Here is a 22922-nt window from a genome sequence, read left to right on the forward strand (position 1 = left end):
ATTCAAGTATGGTGCATATTTTTATATAGTAATAATGGGAGAGCGAAATAGAGCCAGAGCCACGCTAAAGCATTTGACTTAAATAAAAAGTACAGCATTAAATCCATGTGCTAACCATATTTGCTGACAGAGTGAAACACTGAAGCTGACAGCAAAGCACTTTAAATGGCAACACAGATTATTATTATGTTTTTAAATCAATACGTTTATTGTGAATGATAACAGATTCATCGACTCAGTATTGGATCTCTTTTAGCACTGTGGTGTCTGCAGAGTAGTTATGGGGCTAATGAGATTAGAGAGCTAACGCTATTAGTTACACAGCTCCCATAGGCTTATTAAGGCCGATTCAATGCTTTTGTGTTCACACACCCCTGCATCAGTATTTATGTACGTACGGTGAGTGTGTACTCTAGGAGGTGCTGTCACATGAACCACACCAGAATTGACATTAATACACTGAAAAAAAGAGTGAGTTCAGAGTAATAGGCCATGCATTGTTATTATTTTTTGTTCTTGTTCTGTTTTGATCTCGACAAAGCAAAACTTGTTTTCTCATAGAATCACCTTGCAGTGGCTGTCAAAAGTTTAGAAACACCTTATCGATTTTGAAGACCACATGAATGTTCCTTTTGTTTATATGCCAGAACTTAGGTAATTAGAAGTATGAAGATTTAGTTTTACCAAACAAATATATCAATGTACAAATGTTAACCGTTATTTTCTTTGAAAAAGCCTTCATTATATTTAATATCAGTTTTACACACTATTGACATGCAGACATTTTATTTCTCCAAACATTCAGCTAAAATACTTTGCCACGCCTCTTGTCAAAGTTGTTCTTCACTAGTTGGATATTTCTTAGGATTTATGCGCAGTGACTAAGCAGGCCATTCCATGATAGATATCACTCCAGCCGACTGTCAGCTCTATAAATAACGATTATAGAGCTGGACATATGCTTCAGTTCATTGCCTTGTTTCTCTTTAAAGTTGGTTCCAATTAGCTGCACTCCAGATTAAATTGCATTGTGCTGAAGCATTGAATTGTCACCACGTTGGTTCAGTATTGCTTTCACCTGGAATAAGTTTCCAACCTTCTCTACTTCAAAACACGCCGTCTGCTTACATCTTCTCTCCTGTTCTTCTGCTAGAACCAAAAATGTTAAACTTGGACTAATCTCGTCACCAAACTTTCTTCCAGGCATTCGGTGTGTCTAATTCTTGTGTATTTTTGCCTTTTAACTTTTTTGTCTTATTTAAAATTATAATTATAAAAGACTGGGTGTTTTCCTATTTTTGACACACTGTACATATATTTCAATATCAATAGACAAATGGTCTTTTATTGAAAAGAAAAACAAAAAACAGTCTTTTAAAATTCTTTGAAGAGTTTTTTTTTATTATGATTTAATTCTTTGTGACTTGTTTACTTCCATAAAACAGCACTTCCTAGAGCACACCCTGACATTACATACATAAGTACCACATGAGCATCCAGGCACACCATCTTAACTTGCAAGCCCAGACTGGCATACAGAAGCATACCATCACCTTCAAGATCATCAGCTACTGTATGTTTCACCGCAGGACAAGGTCTTGCACATACACAAATGCTTGCTTGTGGCAGCACAGTAACTGGCAGCAAAGTACCAAAGTCTCTTGAAAACCATCAATTTCCCAAAAATTAAGCTGAATTAGTTATGAACATATTTTTGTGTAAGGGGAAAAAAACCCTTCTGTAGCTACTCTCGGGACGACTCAACAGTCATCCGACTTGTACACTCTCTGGGTTTCATCACCATGAAATTGAATAAGGGATCCGAAATCCGATACAGACATTCATTTGTTTGGCTCAGGCCTGTTCTTGTGCTGCTTGATAGAGCTGATAAAATGTGTCTCAAAGGTTTAGGATTAATTAACATAAATCTTCAACTTCACCAAACAAACTAGAAAAAACATTGTCCTACATTTACACCAGCACCACCTGATTTAATAATGGGTAACTAGGCATATTAAAAAAATAAAATAATTAACATATTTTGTCATATATGTGTCTAGGGATAATATGAGGACAATAATGCATGAAAGAAAGTAATGAATATGGGTGGTGCCTCTTGTCAGTATATGCAGCTTGTTTTGCGCTGATCTGCAAAGCAATTCTAAAAGAATGATCATTGCAAGGCCTTACATGTTTAACATCTCACAAAAAGAAAAACGTTTTGGTTTTCACCTCAGAACTAAAAGCAAACCCTAGACAATGCATGCTGACAAACATCAACAGCACCAGTCGTTCGACGCCCACAAACATCTGCCCTTGGTCCTGTTATAATAATAATTAGAAATAAAAGCACATGTGAAGAGCACTGATGCACCAGCATGTCTTTTCATCAGAAAGAGAAAGCATCTGAGCCAGACAAGCAGAATGAAAAAGCGTGACTGCCCTGCATTAACTGCATTCAGAGCTGACTAACATTTCAGACCCTTATCTCTGCTCGGTCATGGTTCAGGATGATCTCTGCTCCGCACGTGTAGGAGGAGTGAATTCAATGAGAATTTCACTAGAATGTTTTTTACTATTGAACGGCTTCTATCGTACATACTTCGGCACATGCTTTGATGCACGAGTCAAGTATTGCAGTTTCTTTATTCAACACAGAGAAAGAGCAGAAAAAAGAACTGTGTTTCATTGGAAATATTCAATTCAGTTCATTGAATTGTATCTGCTTGCAACAATGGACATTTGAAAAATAGGAATTTCAAAAGAAATCTGAAAATAGGGATAAGTGCTTTTCTTATTGAGCAAGCCAGTGGCGACGGTGGCTGGAATACAATTCTCTGTGATGGTTTGAGGACGAAATCTTGTAAGGGAACCAGGTCCAAAAAGGAACTTACAGTATCATCATAGGAAGATATTTTAGTCGCTCTGCATGAAAATAGCAAATGGTATTGGATTTGGTTATGAGGCAGAACAATGGTCGCTCTTCTCAGAAAGACATTGTGTTCGTTTTAAATGCCCAAGCTCTCTTTCCCGTTAGTGCAGTGAGTAGAGAGAAGGCTGACAAGCACACTTATTGAGCTGCTTGTTTCGCAGGGAGAAAGACAGAGAGTAGAAGATGAGTCAAGATAAATATTTACATAATATTTACTTAATATGACAATATTACCAACAGGGAAATTGTGTGTGTGTGTGTGTGTGTAAAAGCACCATTGGCTTCTTTCTTCTCTCCTTCCCGCTTTTATTCGATATTAATGCATTGCTACAGGCAAAGAACTGAAGTGCGCAGGAAAAAAAACACTGAGACAATAGAGGGGACTCCTGCTTGAGGAGGAACTGTAAAGCGGTAACCATTTTTGATTTTTCACACTGCACACTTGCAGACGAGGTGCAACAGACCATAATAGGTTCCCATGGTGACTGTTAAAGTGACAGTTGCGGTTGATGTAACAAACTGAACCGGGATGAGGAGGAGGGGGAGGAAGACGGAGGAGGAAAACAGGAAATGGCAACCCTGACAATCCTCCTGACATAAGGCAGCTCCTCTGCATATAAACACACGTAATCTCTCTCTCCCTCTCTCTCGCTTTCTCTCTCTCTCTCTACCTCTCTCTCTCTCTCCTTCTCTATGTAAACTTTAAACTTACCAAATTTGCACATTTATTTGCATAACCTATCTAAATATTAACTGCAGCAAAACATGCTAGCAGTGGTGGTTTTAGTCACTTCTCCTTAACCGGCAAATGTATCTGTCCATTTTATTAGAAATTAGAGTTACAATGTGGTGCTTCCTCTAAAAGCCTCTACTTATCTTCTGTGGTTTATATTTCCATTGTTTTTTCCATCTTAAATCCTTATTGGCCCGCTTTCCTGACTGTTCACATCTGCTAAAAGTTAATTGGCCAGTACTGGTAACTGAGCCCACCCTCATCCCTCTTTAGTTGCACAATGACACCTGAGATGGAGCCATAGGGAGAGCCCATATGCTGAAGGCGCTCCACACACACACACACACACACACACACACACACACACACACACACACACACACACAAAGTGCCTAAACGATCTACAAGTCACTCTGTAAGAGACATTTGCTCGTTTGTAGTCTAAATTACACCATTTAATACAAAAACCGCTGCCATTCTCATCCCAAAAAGCTTGAGCTTGTGTCCATTTGTTATGTGAGTTATTTTACAATATTATTGAAATTTAATGTTATTTAAAACCAAAGGCTTTTCTAATTAGAAATAGGTCCCTGTAGGTTTTAAAAGGTGTGTAGCCAGGTGTATATATATGCATGCTGCACACACACAATGCAGAGGAATTGAACGATGCATAATGATTGAAGAAGAATCAAAAAAGTAAAAAAAATCTTGTAATGTTCATGAATCAGCCACATAACTGAGGGAGCTTCTAGGTGCAGCTTAAAAGCCTTTGGCATTCACAGTATGTAATCATTCCCCTCCAACATCCTGCCAAAGAACACACAGGTCAGTTAAAGATCACACTGATATGAACAGTGGGTCTGATGGATATGGGTATGTAGAATAAAGATGTATCTTATTCGAAATTACAATATGACAGCCTAATAGCTTAGTAACAAGGATATTTCCGCCTCACAAACACACTTTCATCTCTCCATCAATGCACCAAATCTTTCTTTCTTTTATTTGCAACATTAAAATTAAAAATTCGACCTCTTATAATGTCTAAATGTCAAGAAGTGATGTTTGTCTCGCAGGAATGAACATGGACTAATATGATTGCTCTCCATCTAACATATAGTACAGCTTTTCTATTCCAACTATAATTCCACCTAACATACCTCCATACCTATTCAATGCATTTAGTGAGCGAGAGAGCGAGATGGACAGACCGCAAGGTGATAGTAAAGGACATCTGATTGTCTCAGTAAAATTGTTGCCTCAATAATATGTTTTGACCTTCCATCCAAATTGTGCATTATTGTGTAGATTACGGTAAACAAAGAATTTTATAAATCAATTATGTTTATCTTAGAATCAACAAAAATAGACCTGGAGGACACATTCTACCTGTTTAGTTTATTTTTTGTATAACTATGAATACAATAATAATTTCTGGATGCATCACAATGTACTTGGAGTTGACTACTGTATGAGAGACCACTGTTTGCTCAGTGCCTTTATCAAGCATTCAAAAGAATACACTTTAATGTGGGTTTGTCGCTTAGCTTAGCCACCTTTGCTAAAACATGCATGTACACACACACACACACACACACACACACACACACACACACACACACACACACACCACCACCACCACCACATGAAAGCAGTTAGTACAATGCCAGCTTTTGCAATTTTTTCTATTAGCACTAAAGAAGGCACTAGAAAAATCCACTTTTTACTCCTATGTTTGGCCAATCAAATGTAACGTCAGCAGGCTGCTCCTATTTAAATCCAATCAAAGGCAATGAAAAACAGCAGTGGTTACAGGGCTTTAACCACAGGGAAATAAGTCTTGATTATTTTTCAGGCATGGGCAGGATAATGAGGACTTGTACCAAGCATTAAAATCTTCCTCACAAAAACAAACTTTTATGAATAAAAACATGGAACTTATGTCTTACACTTCTCTGGAATTTATTATTATTTTCGGTTACTATTTTCATTTCATAAAAAAGTCTTGTGTATGTTATGTCTGTACATTTGCCCTACAGTATTATTTACACCCTTAAAAAAAAAAGAACAAATCAATTTGAAACAATTTCCAATAATAGTATTTTCATACAGATAAAAATATGATTGGACAAGGAATATTTAAAATAAATGAAATCATTGTCAATTGTTAACATTTCGTCATATAGTTTACATAAAACTACAGGTTTATGCACAAAATATCACACTTTCTTGAAAAAAAAAAAACGCTTAATCCTGAATGTTTCAAATTTACTCTATGTGTAAAACATTGTTGCCTCATGGTAGGGCAAAACATTTCCATGAAAGGGAAGAACATAGAGAAAACTATCCGACATACTTTGGACATAGCTTTCAGGAACTTTTTAAAGAAACTGAGTTTCATCTCTTCGGTTTAAAGCTGCACATGAGATCCCATTCTAATGGATGGACCACACGAGTGGTCTTTCAGCTTTACTGACATAGCAGCATGGAGCTAACAATGTTATAAGAATAAGAACAATGTCTGATCAATCAGTAGCAAAACCTATAGTCATGTCCCAATGCAATGTTAAACGTTAATAATTAAGGAGCTGCAAACAAGATTTCTTCTGAGAACACACTCCTGCCCTGTCACAGTCCTATATATAGAACTTCATGCATCAAGAAAACAATAAGGCTTTGCACATAATAAGACTGACTTTTGACTGCATACTGCAATACAGCCTACAATCTAAACCAAAGTGCTGCTGCATGTCTTATTACTTCAGGGGAATTGAATCAGCAAGGCCATGTGTGCATAATGAGAGCCAGTATTTAAAACTATGCAAGGTGTTTTGCCAACAAACAGCTTAACACTAATGTTCACCTCTCATACAACCTTAGTGAATCCTTTTCATACCTCTTCTCAACTACATGTCCATTTCAGTAACAACAACACTGAGATTCAGAGTGAATTTGGAGGAGGACGGTGAGAATAGAACTAGGTCAAATTCCTCGGCTCAAACCTGAATGCTCGAACGATGACAAGATAGAAGAACGCCATCGGCCTGGCGTAAAGACACAACAAGCAAAAGACTAGTCTGAGTGTTTGCATCATGCAAGCATTTGCTCACACATACTCTGCTTTACCTAGATAATGGACACCTACAGTTTATATGTTTCTACAGCAGGACTCCTGGATCATGTAGGGGAGCATGTATATGTAAGAGTGTATGATAGTCATTCACTAGCCCCACTCCATCACCAAACAAGAGCACTGAAGCAGAAGATTCACTTACCATCAGCATTTCACAGCATAGGAAAGAAAAATGAGAACGAGACCTTCATGGTATATCCCTGATTCTCCCAAAGAGAAAAAAAAATACAGCTTTTTGAAAATCACAAATCTATAATGGAGCTAATCTTGTCTCTCATTTATCATGTCTTCCCCTTCTAGTTCCTGATTAATCGACAAAGTCCCTTTACTGGCAGTTTAATTTAATTCTGTGCAGTTGTTGGCATTTTAATGGCTTGTAAATCGATCGTTTGAACTATTAATGAATACATCTGTATACAGTCAAATTCAAACCCTATTAAGAGGTGATTCAGCACAATGCAGGCTGACTAAACTGGCACAAATACTAAACTGACACAAATTCCAGTCCATTGTACACACAAGGACACAAATCCATATTGCTAATACAGTAGACAAATTCTTTGTACTTAGAATTTTTTCATTTTCCTGCGCAGAGGAAAATTGACTAGAATGTGATCTCTGTGAGCTCAGACTCAATTTGTGGTCACTCAGTACACAAGCATTTATTAGGTTCAGCCATTCCTCTGCCAATTATCTCATCCTCTGAAACCTTAATGTCAAACGTTGTACTTCACAGAGGAAATATGGCCCCATTGACAAGAACCCATGTTAAAAGAAAATCTGAATGAAATGATTACAATTGCAGAATGATTTGAGGCGGAGTGTCCTTATAACTTTACTTACCCTAAACCTAACATTCTGATTTATATGTTACATGTATTTAAAAAAAAAAAACATGCAAAAAGTGGTACTTAATGTTGCCATACGTTTGAGGAGGTGGTGTGTCCTGTCATATAACTACTTGTTCCATGTCAAGTCAAATGCTCACCTTCATGCATAAAATATAATAGTCTCAGCAAAATGTAAGTTCGTGTACCACAGCATTCTGCTTGAAATATCTTACACAACTGTGATGTAACAAAAAGCCTAAATCACAAAACCACCAAAACTAGTTTAATTGATGCACATCGACAACCACTTCAACCGCTCAATTAATTCCACATAAAGACTGCGCTGAACCCTTGTGTTTGCTGGCCTAGTTGTGACAGTCCAGTGCGTCACACTGTTACACAGAAGTGTGTTTGTTAAAAATCCCAGCGTTGTTCAGATGGATTCTACATAATTATCATCCAACGTGCTATATTATGAACGAAAATGCTATAATGTGTTTAATATTTGTTTGTTATTAATACTATTACAAGAACATTATTTTACAGATGTTTTTTTGTTACAGTTTTTATAACTTTACTGGCAACCCAGGTTACAATTATATTACTGTAATTCACCCCTCTTTCACAAATACGGTTAAATCTTTTAAAACTGTAGTATGAACGTAGTATGTTTCTTGTAGTATGTAGTATGATTCTTGGTAATTGTTTGGTAAATAAAAAGAATACCACAATGCAAACCCACAAAACACTGAAATCCGATCTGTGACTAATACAAATTAAGAAGAGAGAAGTAATGTTTGTTTGTGATATTAGTTGATCGGGTTTATGAACACAATGTAAATAGATTTGTGTTTAATTATAGATCCTGGATATGTTAAGGAGGGAAAAGGTATGGAGATGCAGTAATACCATTTAGCCACTGAGCCTAGGCCTTAGAAATAAACAAAAAACAAATGTGTACATCCCAACAGATTATATGTCTTTTAAATTATTTATTTGTGATTCTTCTTTGTAGCTCAAAGCAATGCATTATGGCTCTTATCGTGTTCTGTGGTATGCTGTTTGACATCACAGGCTGTTTAGTGCTGTAGCTTGGAGACGGCACTATTAGAACAGCATTAAAGCCATAAATAGAAGTGGCAGATGTTCTGAATAATGTACCATGCGAGAGAGAGAGAGGAAAAGAGAGAGAGAAGAGAGGGGGAGAAGGAGTGCAAGAGTGTGAGAAAAAGAGCGAGAGAGAGAGAGAGAGAGAGAGAGAGAGAGTACATATGTGTGCTTTACAGATGACCTGTCAATATGACAGTGCTGTAGTTTTTCAGATTTTAAGTCAAATTACCTCTGATCTTGAGTGTGTGTTTGCGTGTGCACACCTGTTTCTTCAGGATAACAGTATCAAAGCAAGTCACCATTAATCACAAACATTAAAGCATTTCCACCGCTTTCTACTTTTTACTACTTTGTGATAAGAAAGGCATCGCAACACAGATGGTAGACCGAGTATCACATGGAACACACGCTCTCTCGCAGTTAAAATGTGCTTTTCGGGAAACACAATACTTGTACAGTATCCAAGCAGAAATACTGTTTATAAAGTGTAAATCTAGAAATATTTTGAAATAATATATATAATATCGAATAATTATTATCATTTCTTTAGGAGATGCATTATCCAAAGTGATTTTAGTATAATCCAAGCATCTAAAGTATATATAATATAGTGAAAGGTGAAAGGCTTGGATAAGCAGACATCACAAATACAAAGGCTTAGTGTAAACAGTTGAAGGTTGTTAGTCACGGTGCCTTTAGTATTCTTCCAACCCCTCAAACACACACACACACACACACACACACACACACACACACACACACACACACACACTTTCCTCCCCCCATCCCAGCAGCACTCAATATTTCAATCCAGACAACAATAGCCCCCAACAGAGTCCCAAACCCAGGTCCGAGTAAAGACAACCCTGATCCATTAAAAAGCTTCTCGCATGAACCATTACATACTACTGGGTCTGGCAACCTGACACTTCAAAACGCCTCTACTTCAAGAAGTGTGTTTCAAGATATGGGTGGAGAAACAAAGAAGGATGATTAGAAAAACAACAGCTATGGGTGTATCAGGTTTTGAATAAACAGCTGAAACTATTGCAAAAAAATTATCAAACACACAAATACTCAATATAAACTTAATATAGGGAACATCCCATTTTTTAAATAAATGTTCAATGTGTGTGTGTGTGTGGGGTGTATACTAGTGTGTCTTGTTTTATAATTTCACCTCTGTAGTAAATACAGCTGCTCTGTGTACAATCAATTAGAAAGACTCACACACACATAATACATAATAATACCACTACATCAGTATCTACCAGCTTTAGAAATGGCAAACGACGGATCAGATCATCAGATCAGATGATGGATGAACATGAACTCGTTCTCACACAGCAAACAAAGCGAACAGCATGTGGTTAAGGTTCTACAGAATGTAAACACAATGGTTTACATTTGCTGTTATTTATCTACTATATGTAAGCTGGTAGAGTCTGCAGTAAGTGTTTTGCATAATTATATACTGGGGATATACAATGTGTGACAGGTTTTCACTCAGTCTCCCAGCTGGCTGCTCATTGTGCCTGACATCATGACTCAGCACTATTTAATTTGACACTGATCTGTTCTTTCTTATTTGGAATTTTAAACAGTGCCCACTACAGAGGTGCATCCTTGATAGTTTTCCTAACACTTCCCATCGTTCTTTACGGGTACTAATACTTTTCTCACACCTTTATTGACAGCTCTGGTTCTATAACCATGAGAAATGTGCATTGAGCTCGTATGTGCACACAAAACCTTTACATATAAGTTACAAAATGTATCAAAATAATTTGTTTTGGGATAGTGTGTGGGTCCTTTTAATGCCTTAGACAAAAGCATCACTACAAATCATTATAAATCTATTCTGTCTGATCAGCTTTATTTTATAATGAAACATATCCTAATGAAAGTAGTGTCGTTTAGTATAGACGTAGCCTAAGGCTGGAGTAGCAAATCAGGAAAACCGGTAGAATTCCCAGTAGACTGTGGGCTCTCCACACAATACATTTTATATTAGCTTAATAACTTAATAACACTTTAGCATAATAACCCACTTGTGGCAGCATTTACTGCAGACAGTTCTCTCTCAGTGAGACAGACTCTTTCTCTCTCTCTCTCTCTCTCTCTCTCTCTCTCTCACACACACACACACACACACACACACACACACACACACACACACACACACATACACACACACACACACCCTGGTAGCAGATCGATCACACCAATGCCTCCACATATAGGAATCAATAAGACAATAAAGCAACACTGGCGATCTGTAATTGGTCGACTGATTCCAGACTGCTAACATTACAAATGCACAGGCTTACATTTAAACCAGAAAGCACACTTCGATTAAAGTAAAAAAAGAACCAAATAAGAACCAAAAAAGAAAGAAAAGGACAGAGCAAAAAGGCAATTAAAGACACAAAACTTGCAAACTTTGTTACATTAACAAGAACAGATAATAGTGATGTAGCTGCTGTGAAACGTACAGTGTGGCAATGAATAACACTCTAGCAAATGAGAGTTGTGCATTCATTCCAGCAAAAATATTATATTCTACTGCTTTACATCATGACAAGCTATGATTTATAGGTAGACCATCTTTTTTTATTAAGGCCATTAAGGTGTTGTAGATAAATACAACAAAATAAAATGATACTACCAGCATGGTGTTTTCTACATATAATAATAAACATGAATCCACTGGGTTGTTTGTTAATTTTGCTAGCTTGGGGGTTTCAATTTAGCGGTAATGTATTATGTGTTAGCGGCCGGAGCAGCCCCTTTAAGAAGCTAGCGGATGTAGGTAAGACATGTGACCAAGGCATCATGACATGCATCAAGAGTGATTAATAGACAGATGTGGCAGAAAGAATCTGGTAATTTTCCAAAATAAAACATTGTTCAGAATCAGATATTAAATAAAACGGAAATAATGTAAGTTATGTATTCTTTCTGTGCGGCCCGGTATCAATTGACCCACGGACCAGTGCCGGTCCGCAGCCCGGGTGTTGTGGACCACTGGTCTAGGTTACAGTTTTCTAGGTTACTTCATGTATAGTCAAATCTATGCCACGGTGCACTGAAACTGTTCGGCCTACCAATTCACGCCAATATATTGTATATTTTGATGTCAACTAATTGCTACTCTGTGTAGCTCCACAGGTATTCACTCTTTCAAACTTCACATAAAAAACAAAGACAGCAGTTCAAGGTAATAAATAACATTAACATCAGCCTGAGATCCTGAGGTGATATTACCAATGACAAGGCTGCTTGTCAGGAATGTCAGTAATGCCCCTAAAGATTTAGCACTATTTATGCTATGCTCTATCACCAGAATCCAGTGGCATAAGAATTATTAGCATTTGTATGTAGTGTGTGGATGAGTGTGTAAATATAGTATCTTTGACCTGTAGTATACTTTCCCATTAAAAGAAGTACAGAATAATTGATGAATGAAATTTAAATTATATTAATATAAATTTTCTACAGATTTAGGCTTTAGGCTAGTAAGCTAATGTATCTATCAAGCATAGCTACTAGTTTATCCTCACAGAAACCTAATGCTTGATTCATGTCGACATTTTTACCAATCTCCTGTGTTCAAGTGTGGGATCTGAGGAATTAATTATGCAGCTTGCACCATGTTAGTCTACAATTGAAATTTTTGGTTGTTTTTTTATTTAGAGACTAATTTCCCTCTCAAATATCAAACCAAGCATCTGAAAAACATTTGGGATAAAATAAAATTTACTGTAAATGAGATTTTCTGCCAGCTATTGCTTTAAGAGATCTGTCTCCAATTCCCACAGAGACACACTACAGAGACATATGAGCCTCGAGTCATCTCACACACACGTTTTACATCCCCCAACATGCACTCTTTCTCTGAATAAATCCCCCATGAAGCTTTCTAACAGATGCAGATGGAATTGAGTAGGAAGAAAGAAAGGAGAAAACAGAAAGAACAAAGTAGGAATTAAACTCAAGAGAGGGAAGTAAAGAGTTAAAGGAACTGTGTGTGTGTGTGTGTGTGTGTGTGTGTGTGTGTGTGTGTGTGTGTGTGTGTGTGTGTGTGTGAGCAAAGACATGACAAGCCATGAGGTAGCCATTTCAAATAAGTTCAATGTGCTTCTCCTGGATTGACCTTCTGCAAGTGCAGCAAGTCAATGATCAATGTGTTGATTATCTGTCTAAAGAGAGTGAAGAGTGTTTCATCCTCTGCTGACTCTGATGTTAAAGGATATTGAAATTATAGCTGCAGAGTGAAAACACTAAGCCATCATGATCCCTGCTTGTCACTTTTTAATCACGCGGCTCTTCGTTGCATTTTATTGATTTGAACTTAAATGCAGTAGGGACATCAATTGTTACTTTTGAAGGTACACCACATAGAGCTACACATTATACACTCTTTGATAAATATTATCACCTTCCAGATCTTTTAAGGACAAATGTAAATAACTCTATCTCTATTACTAGCATAAAAGACTACACATTTTAACAAATGCACCGATCAGGCGTAACATTTTGACCGCTTGCCTAATATTGTGTTTTAGACCTCCAGTTGCTGCCACAACAGTCCTAACCTATCGAGCATCAACAGCATTAAGCAATTTCAGCTACAGAAGCTCGTCTGTCTGATCAGACTACACAGGCCAGCCTTCGCTCCCCACGTGCACCAATTAGCCTTTGCTGCACATGACCCTGTCGCCGGTTCACCACTGTTTCTTAATTAGACCATTTTTGATAGATACTGACCACTGCAGACCAGGAACAACCCACAAGAGCTGCAGGTTTGGAGATGCTCTGACCCAGATGTCTAGCCATTACAATTTGGCCCTTGTTAATCTCACTCAAAGCCCACTCTGCTTCTAACACATCAACTTTGAGGACAAAATGTTCACTTGCTGCCTAATATACCCCACATACTAACAGGTGCCATGATGAAGTGATATTTAGTGTTATTCACTTCACCGGTCATAATGTAAATATTAACATGAATCATTAATAGTATAATAAAATATCATAAACTGACACTCTGCACTGTATTTTCTTTCACATTACTAAAAAATTCTATTGCAACCCCCACTATCTAACTATCTTTTTTCTGCTCCATATATTCTTACTTTCATTATTATGAACAAAATCACCCTAACCCTGGATTTAACACTATAACTGTGAGTAAACCGAAGGCTTTACTCTATTTGTAATACACACACATCCTAGTTCCATACCACAAACGAAAAGGCCAGCTCAGGAATTTAGCCTCATCACATCCATGTGCCACCCAATGTATAGAAGTGCAGCCAATTAGCAGCTGAGCATCTGAGGATGTGCTCCAAAACAAAACAATCAAAGAATGAATTTTTAAATCAAAGTATACACCATGAACCATAACAATAATGCAGTCAGTGATAGTATACATGCATTTATCATGTGAGCTAATAAACCCCAAAACCATCCATCATTCTCCAATAAATCACTTACACAACTCCAAATCCACACTCACAAAACAGCTGTATATAAGATCCTAAAAATTTAACACACGTCCACTCACAGAAAGATTCCACCATTATAGTCCATTAGTGTGTCTACCGTAAAAGCTGATTAATGGCTTTCCCTTTCCATGACATTTACACTGGAAAAGTCAACAGCCCATCACTGGCTAACCACACACACTATATTGAGACACAGAAAAACCTCGGGATAACCATATCGACCAAAACCATGAACTAATTTCCAAAGAATGCGAAATTACTTCAGTCGTGTGTATTTAAAGTCTGCGTAAAAAATCGACTCTGGTCAAGTGAATAAGCAAATTCTCATATAAAGCTCTCTTTTACCCAACATCCCTTTCATCATTATGCACGAGCATGTCCTATAGTGAGCATGTCCTTTGTCTAATAGCGGTTAGCTCTATTGGTTCTTTATAAGTCAGCAGGTGCCTGGCTGGTGTCCTACCTCTCGGCTCTTCTCCAGCTCAGCCTGCAGAACCTGCTTGGCCACCTCCAGGTCCTGGAGCTTCACTTGGAGCTCCTCGTTCTCCTGCTCTAGACGGCTCCTCTTCTTTTCCACTGTGTCTAGCTCATTGTGCAAGCGGATGGACACGTCCTTGGCCACCTGGAATGTGAAAAGAATGAATGTAAGAGAAAGACTGAGGATTGTATTGTTTGTTTAAAACTGCAGGTTCCCAACATGTTCAGATGTTTCAGGTTTTTAATAAGTAAGGAAACAATAAATAATATGCATGACAGGACAGGGGGTTCTCCAGGACCAGGGCTGGGAATTTATCTTAACAAAAGGAACTGAATTATACTATCTAGTCTTGATGTTACTGAGTAAAAGCTGGTCACCTGACTAATGTGCAGCTGCAGAGATGAAACACAAGTGACTAAAGCTAATTAATTAAAGCTAGTTGCACACTGTAGGCGTATGACTTGAGTCGCACACGTGTGTGTGTGTGTGTGTGTGTGTGTGTGTGTGTGTGTGTGTGTGTGTGAGTGTTTGTGTGTAGTGGTCACAATGTTAACCCGCATTAACACAAATAGAACTTCATTAAAACCAGTCAAAACATTCCTCATGGTATTCACATTTCTTTCTACCTCCTTTATGTCCTTTTTACATTTTCTGTTGGATATACAATACATTCCATAAATTGTGTATCTTATTTATTTATTTTTTTACAATTTAAAGAAGCCACTTTAGTCATGGAAATAAATTATTACCAAAACTCACCAGTGCCGTTAGCAAGTAATAGAGCTTTTGCTACTTTCACTGTACAGCCTTGAACGACCTTGCTTGAGGGATCTTACTGTAGTAAAGTATTTTAGCTAGGCATTTGACTGTGTTGATGCATTGTAGATTGCATAGTGGGTATAGAATCCATGTTTCTTTCAAAAAAAGAGAGTAGATTAAAAGCTTTCTATGCTACTTTAGAAGGGTCTCACACACCATATGGTCAGTTGTTAACTGAAATCTATTAGCATTATAGTGACACATGCGTTAATTACATTCTTCTTTCATCCATCTTCAGTAATCACTTTATTCCATTGGACGTCATAACGTTAGATTAACGGCATATGAGTACAAATTCCCTACAAATTTCAACCACACACCCCTGACTCCGAACCACAAGGATGCTGACTGTCAACTGAAAAATCACATTATAAAGTGATTATTGTAACTTAATACAACACAAAAGAAAAAGCCAGCACATTATGATATTAACAGACTGCACATGCAGGATACTTTAAAAGTGTATTTGAGTATGTTTGATATTTTCAATATAAAATACAAAACTTTATAACAGATAAAAAAAATATGGTGAAAGAAGAGATTGTGATGAGGAAGGATGGAGTCAACAGAAGGCAACTCTCACTGAAAAGACCAGAGCGTCGTTGGCATCTGTGAGTCTGACTACATTAGGGGTTCTCTTTTCCCTCCGACCAATCCCTGAATCTGAATCAAGGCCAGAGAGCAGCTGGGTACCCACAATGCTCCTCTGTGCCCATACCATGCTCGGATTTATATACAAACCTGCCGTGCCTCTTTCTTTCTGCTTCCTTCAACTTGTGAATCTATTCAGGCTCCATTTTCCCATTACATCTATTCCCATTTCTGTTACGCACAATACGCCATCTCTGTTTATCGCTCACACTCCACCAATGACTCTTTGTGTTCTCCTGGCTATACAATCGCACTCTCATTTGCACTTTGCTACACATAGATTCAGCATTCTTAGTATTAATCAGTGCTCTTATTCATGGCACAAGATTTTAGTTTGTCAAGTCAAGTCAAGTCAAGTTTATTTCTATAGAGCTTTTCACAACAGACATTGTCTCAAAGCAGCTTTACAGAATTTAGTGCATTTATCCCTGATGAGTGGCCATGGTGACTGTGGCAAGGAAAAACTCCCTTAGATGTTATGAGGAAGAAATCTTGAGAGGAACCAGACTCAAAAGGGGAACCCCTACTCATTTGGGTGACATCAATGTGATTATAAATCTTTAAACAATACAGAACACTGGAGAGTGAGAACTAACAACTAAGTTTGTTCTCTATACTTTTTTGCTGCTTTGTAGTGACAGATTTTATCACGATGCCTCATTAATAGAATGCAATCAAAAAGCTAAAAGTTAAATAATTGTAATACAAAATATTAGAATATTTAAGCGTAAAAACATGTGCCAAATCAAACATGCGGATGATCCGCTGTGGCGACCCCTAAGGGGAGAAGCCGAAAGAAAGTAAGAAATATTATATTTCATTAAAACTATATTCGCATGCATCCTCACATCATCTCTAACAGTTCTAACAGTTTTCTGAAAGCACCTACGATGATTTATTTGTCTTGAACTCTTCAGCTCCCTGTCTGTTACCACCTACCTGCATCTGTCTGCCAGCTTTAACACTCCCAAAAAACGTGCTGCTTTGATATGGTAACAGCAGAGAACACCGGGGGTCGATTCAAGAGGCAGAGCTAAGATGGAGGAGAGAACAAGGGACGGTGCCGATTTCAGTGGGGTGTCAAAGGTGAGAAGAAGGTGTTATATTACGAGACATTATAGATGGTAAAACCACCTTGTTCCCTCCCTTGTCTGGTTTCCTCCACCCTGCTGCAGTCAGAGACATAATCAGCTGTCTTCGTAGACCATATAATCAACAACAGGAATTTAAGGGGTGCAATTAGCTATCAAAGACATGCCTGTGTGTGTGTGTGTGTGTGTGTGTGTGTGTGGTCCTACTTGACCCAGCAACCCACTAGTATAGCAGCAGTTTTTAACTCACCAAATGATTTTAACTATGGAGGTCAACTCTCGCTCAATAAACCCAAATGGAACCCAGCTAAATGGCATTTCCGTTGAGCTCAGAACATTTGACTTTCCACCTCCACAACAAACAGAGAATGAAATTTTGTTTTCATAGTGTAACAAAGTTTGATTTCGTAAATTCAAACCATCTCTCTATCCTGTTTGTGTGTGCCTACACAACCATACTAATAAACTCACAGGTGAATGCAGAGTGGGGATTTCCTAATGACCTTACATAGCTTAATGGATTATTTTAGTTTATCACATACTTTATATGGTGAATATTAGCATTTTGTTAAAGGGTTCGGTGCACATGATGAATCCGACAGACTGAAGAAGATAACGCTAAAAAGGAAAACAAATAAATAATTACATACATAAAATGGCACAAGGAATTGGCACCAATAGCTTCATTATTAGTTAGGCAGAGACACACAAAATTCACATTAACTGTGTCTTTCTTTACCATTTATTTAAATTACACCCAGCCAAAAAATATAACGAATAAAAACGAACCGATATCGTTATCTTTAACTTGGCAGCGCTGGCAAATGACCGTGGCATAAATCCATGTGAGGTGTGAATCCCACGAATTTAATGAGCTTTGTGTCGGGCTGTTATTCCTCTGTGTAATTCATTAAGCACACACCTAGCCATGGATCATGCCTTATGAACACGAACATGATTCCTCTGTTAAATAGGAATGATATACAACAGAGTCACCAACACATAACTGAAAGAATTAGTCAGCAATCCCCAACCAGTGTTACCACAAAGGAAATGACCTTGTGACATGTGTTTACATGATGCGAGCCACGTTTAACTCAGGCGATGAGATAGAGACAGATATGGATGATGCTGAGTGGTAACTCATTTCCCACTGTAAACAAAATAACATTTACAGCATAATTTGTCAGATACATTTGACATTAGGTAAGGATTAGGTTATAAATGTGGATGTGGGCATTGAGTGTTTCAATGTAGTTGCATTGAAACCTTTGAATGCAAGCCGTTCTGCTTAGGATACTTTTTAAAAAATATATATATACATATATCTCAAATCAATATATATATATATATATATATATATATTATGTCAGAAATTTCCCATGTCAGAGTTTTTTTCCAGGCTTCCTCATATGTTTAAATATTCACTGTCATATTTCAGTCAGATGTAAATCTTTTGAATATATTTTATCTATCCACTTCACAGTACTCATGTTCGGCTATAAATATCTTTTGACCCCACTGCTACTTTTGACCACAAACTCACCAATCCAACACTCATGTTTTTTTACATTACAACTCCAACACTCTTGACCACTTTTCCGTCTGTCTGTACCTTTACAGACAAAGAAAAAACAACTCATTTGGATAATTAAAGCATTCTTGCTCTGACAAGCTTAAGATAGCATGATGGGTTTTTGTTAGTTTCTCTGTGCTCCTCGCTGATGTGAGTTAGCGTGTCAGATGTTTGGACTGACTGTGACATTAGAAACGCAGCACATGAGCCATTATGTATGCGGCTCTCATTGTCTGTGGAATGTGGAAGGGGAAAGGGAAGGGGGAGGGGTGGCACTTACTTTTCCTGATGTAGATCAATTCGACCTTTTTATTTTATTATTAATGCCTAGCGAAGGTTGCTATCAGCCATTACCTCAGACAGACCTTAAGAACTTTGCAAGGTGTAAATATTACTTAAATGTAACGCCCCAGATCAAACAGGGACAAAAAACTATCAGCCAGAGAAACAGATGTTTTTTCTATCATTTAAAATACCAGACTTAGATTCGAGTTCAGCTCTGGCATCAAAAAACAGCTAAGTCATGTATTTTAGCAAGTTTAGCTAGCTAATTTTAGCAAGTACAAAAGGCTTTTACAAATAAAACAACACTGTCACAGCTTCAACGACACAATAAAACAGCTGGGCAGCTAATACTGTTGCTAGCTAGTCTTTGCTGAACCAGTCAAAGTTTTGGTAATAAAACCGTTAATATACATTTAATAAAATAATTTTAAATGTAGCTTTTGCTGCATTGAACCTAAAAGCACTCTTCTACTTTCTTTTTTTTTATGTGAGGTCGTCCATTTTTAAGACAATTTTTATTTATCACTCTTTCCTATGTACTGAACACCTCATTGTTTTTAAGTGAAATATTTACTGATACACAAAACAGATATTTTAAGCTTTTTGGTATTGGGTATAACAACGACTTCGATCTCCATTTTTCAGAACCTCTGCCTTAGATGGTGGTTTAATAAACGATTTTTCCAGTGTAGCTCTCCCACATAGTTTAGCCATTATTTTAAGAAATGTATTTTTACACTATAAAAGACCCTCAATTACAGAGTGCTGCAGCCAATACAGTTTCAGAAAATAATCTAAGGTGCCTTTTCATACTACTTTTCCTTAATCACAACAGCCAACTAGAGGACACAGAGTGACTCTCTCTCTCTCTCTCTCTCTCTCTCTCTCTCTCTCTCGCTCCATGTTGTCTGTTTCTGTTTCTATTTCTCTCTATGCAGCACTGGCTATGGGTCTTTTTCTTTTTGGTATGAAAAATGAGGTCACTGAATTAGGGGGCAACAAAAGAAGTGCTGGGATTTTCCTCCAAGTCCAAGTATCCAGTCACTCCACACTGCCTCCCACCTGACCTACATAACATGACATCATCCTGTGTGCTGTGAAGACACAGGAAAATCCCAAATGAGGAAACTCTTAAACGCATGATCCTAAACCAAACAAAAACACAAGCTGCACAGACGTAAAGAAAAAGCACGAGTGAAGCGTGAATGGTGGTCATTCATTCAGAATGTAACAAGCAGCAACAGATAGAGGGGTGAAGTTCGGTGGTCGGAATTCTAAGTGCCAAAGCTCCCAAAAACCTCAAAAAACACAAAAAATGTTATCCAACAAACCAGCACTGTGTTTTTATAAACTGACTAAATCCTGCAGATCAGCTAAGAAATACATCCAGTGTTACATTCAACTGCCTCAAATCAAGACTTAAATATCATGCTTCCTTTAAGCATTTGGGACACAGTACAGCCAGTGATTTAGTGTTTTTCTGTGGCGTCGTCAGTCACACAACACCGTTTAAACTCAGCTGAAACAGCAAACCCAGAGCAGGACAGTGTAATCTGAACTGGAAAACTAGTAGCACAGACAGACAATTGGCCCACTGTTAGGAGACTCCTGCTAGCACTTAAAGAATCTGACACACACTGACTGTTTACGTTTAAATCCTGCTTACACGCCTACTTTGTCCCACGTGCCAACCATTGCCAAGTGTCTCTTGATTGGCTAAGCATGATTTAAATCAACAACACGAAAAATCTCTTTCGAGCAGGATGGATTTGAAATCGTTTGGATTTAAATGTCAGCCATGTGGGACTCGCTAAGGACAGGACACAGCTTCTTTTGTTGTTTGTGTTACTAAGAACATGTTGGCTATTTAAAAATCGAGGCTTGTCCAAGAGCAGGACGTGGCTTAAGCGAATGACATCATCGCTGAAGCTTCCGTTGCTGACAAGCTTGGGAAGAGAAGCATTGTCCTGCTGGCCACAAGACAACGAAGGCCTAAATGACTTCACATGTAAGCCATTAATGTAAGCTCTTAAATGCCTTGTTAAACAGCTCCTCCTGGTTAGATCCTGAGGGTAAATTTGTGGATCAGATCAATAAATGGGGCAAAAATTTATGTCCCTTAGTGTTTCTGTGCAGTAAAACAACTCAGTTTCTCACCAAGCAGACAAGACAGAAGACCCTGTGAATCTCATCAGAGGCTAATTCAGGCACATTATACAAAAAATCCAACACAGCAGAGCACACTCTTTAGCAATCAAAGCCAAGATAGCTGAAATTATTAATGATGAGTTATATTTTAACCATTTATATTTGTCCTCAAGGCAAGTTAGTACCTCTTAGTACTTAAGTTATACTTAGAAAAGATAAAGTGGGCATTCCCTCACCTAATCGCAACAAACACCTCTATCCTAAAGCCTCAGCACACATACTGCTGTAACTACAGACAATGCAAAACATCACCAGTAGCACTGCGTTGCATTAGGGAGGAGGCAGATTTATCTTTTTGTCCACGTTTGCACATTCCTAAGATTTGAAAGGATCATAATACACGTATCCTTCTTGGCAAAAGCAATTGTTCTAGTTCACTACCAATTACAGCATGTTTAGACACTGACTGGATTTCTGAATGCAATGCCAACCCAAGTTTGCTCTTATTTAAAAGCAGCTCATTTTCATTACATTGATACAATCATGCTATAAAAGATGGACAAACACACCGAGGCATCACGTGTACTCATTGTTTTCACCTTAACATCTTGCTCCAGTGCCCGAATGAGCTCGCCATCCACCTGGCCGGTTTGAGCCACACGCAGGCTGCGTCTCTCAGCCTTGCGTAGTCGGTACTGCAGGATGCGACATGTTTTGTTGGCCTGCTCCAGCTGTTGCCTAAGTTCCTGGAGCTGGTACACGTCCTCCTCCATGTACATGTCTCTCATCTCGAGCATCTCCGAACGCAACTCCTCAACCTCATCCTGACACACAAACACACACACACATGTCAACCAACAATCAAATTTCAGTTTTTAATATGTAACCTATATACCTCTTGTTGCATTGCAACATCTTCACTGGAAAAGAATGACAAAATTCACTGTGGATTTCCTTCTCATTTATTACAAAAATAACCCGATTTTTGTTTTGAATTCCAGATGTTTTTTGTTGTCGATTAATATTGCAAATCTTTCAAGATATCTTACTACATTGTTACATTATCCCTTGATAACAGTTGAAATAGAATCGGATTAATGATGCATGTAAGAGCCGTTATTTTGATCCACTGCTCCATGATCAGCCAAGTGGCCTGTATCACACACTGTATCACCATCTCAGTTCCAAAGCAAGGACATGTAATCCAACCAGACCAGTGTTTGTCCTTATGTTTGTGCTAATTTGGTGTCCATTTATTAACTTCCCCAGCAGCTTCTCCTGCTTTGCAAAACAAAGCAATGTCTGCGTAACATCAACAACCTCAACAAGTAAAAAAAAAGGCTGCTAAAAAGGTGTAAGATTAATAGTAGATGGAAAGTCAATGTATTGCATAGCATACAGGATTTCTGTGAATGTGGGTCAGCGTTGCAGCATTGCTCACGTGATCCATGTGCTTATAAACAACACAGACTTGTTAATATAATCACTCTAATAATAAAGTAGAAAGACTATTCTGTGTCATTGATCTGGGAGGAAATATCCCGAATAGGTTCATAAACCAATATCCAACAACTGGCATTTAATGATGTGTACAATTCACAGGCCTTTTCTTTATTATCAGAGTTA

The 22922-nt window shown here is 37.9% G+C and overlaps 1 protein-coding gene across 2 annotated transcripts in view; it reads right to left on the reverse strand.

The window, feature by feature from the left end:
• Positions 1–22922, reverse strand: part of soga1 (suppressor of glucose, autophagy associated 1) — a 44054-nt gene that overhangs the window by 19210 nt on the left and 1922 nt on the right. For both annotated transcript variants that reach the window (XM_046869628.1, XM_046869629.1), the window contains exons 2-3: positions 21896–22120; positions 14712–14870 (exon numbers count right to left, since the gene is read on the reverse strand). In XM_046869628.1, the coding sequence (XP_046725584.1) occupies positions 14712–14870; positions 21896–22120 (384 nt within the window). The remainder of the gene's footprint in view (positions 1–14711; positions 14871–21895; positions 22121–22922) is intronic.

Source organism: Silurus meridionalis, chromosome 16 (genome assembly GCF_014805685.1).
Source record: "Silurus meridionalis isolate SWU-2019-XX chromosome 16, ASM1480568v1, whole genome shotgun sequence".
Lineage (NCBI taxonomy): Eukaryota > Metazoa > Chordata > Actinopteri > Siluriformes > Siluridae > Silurus > Silurus meridionalis.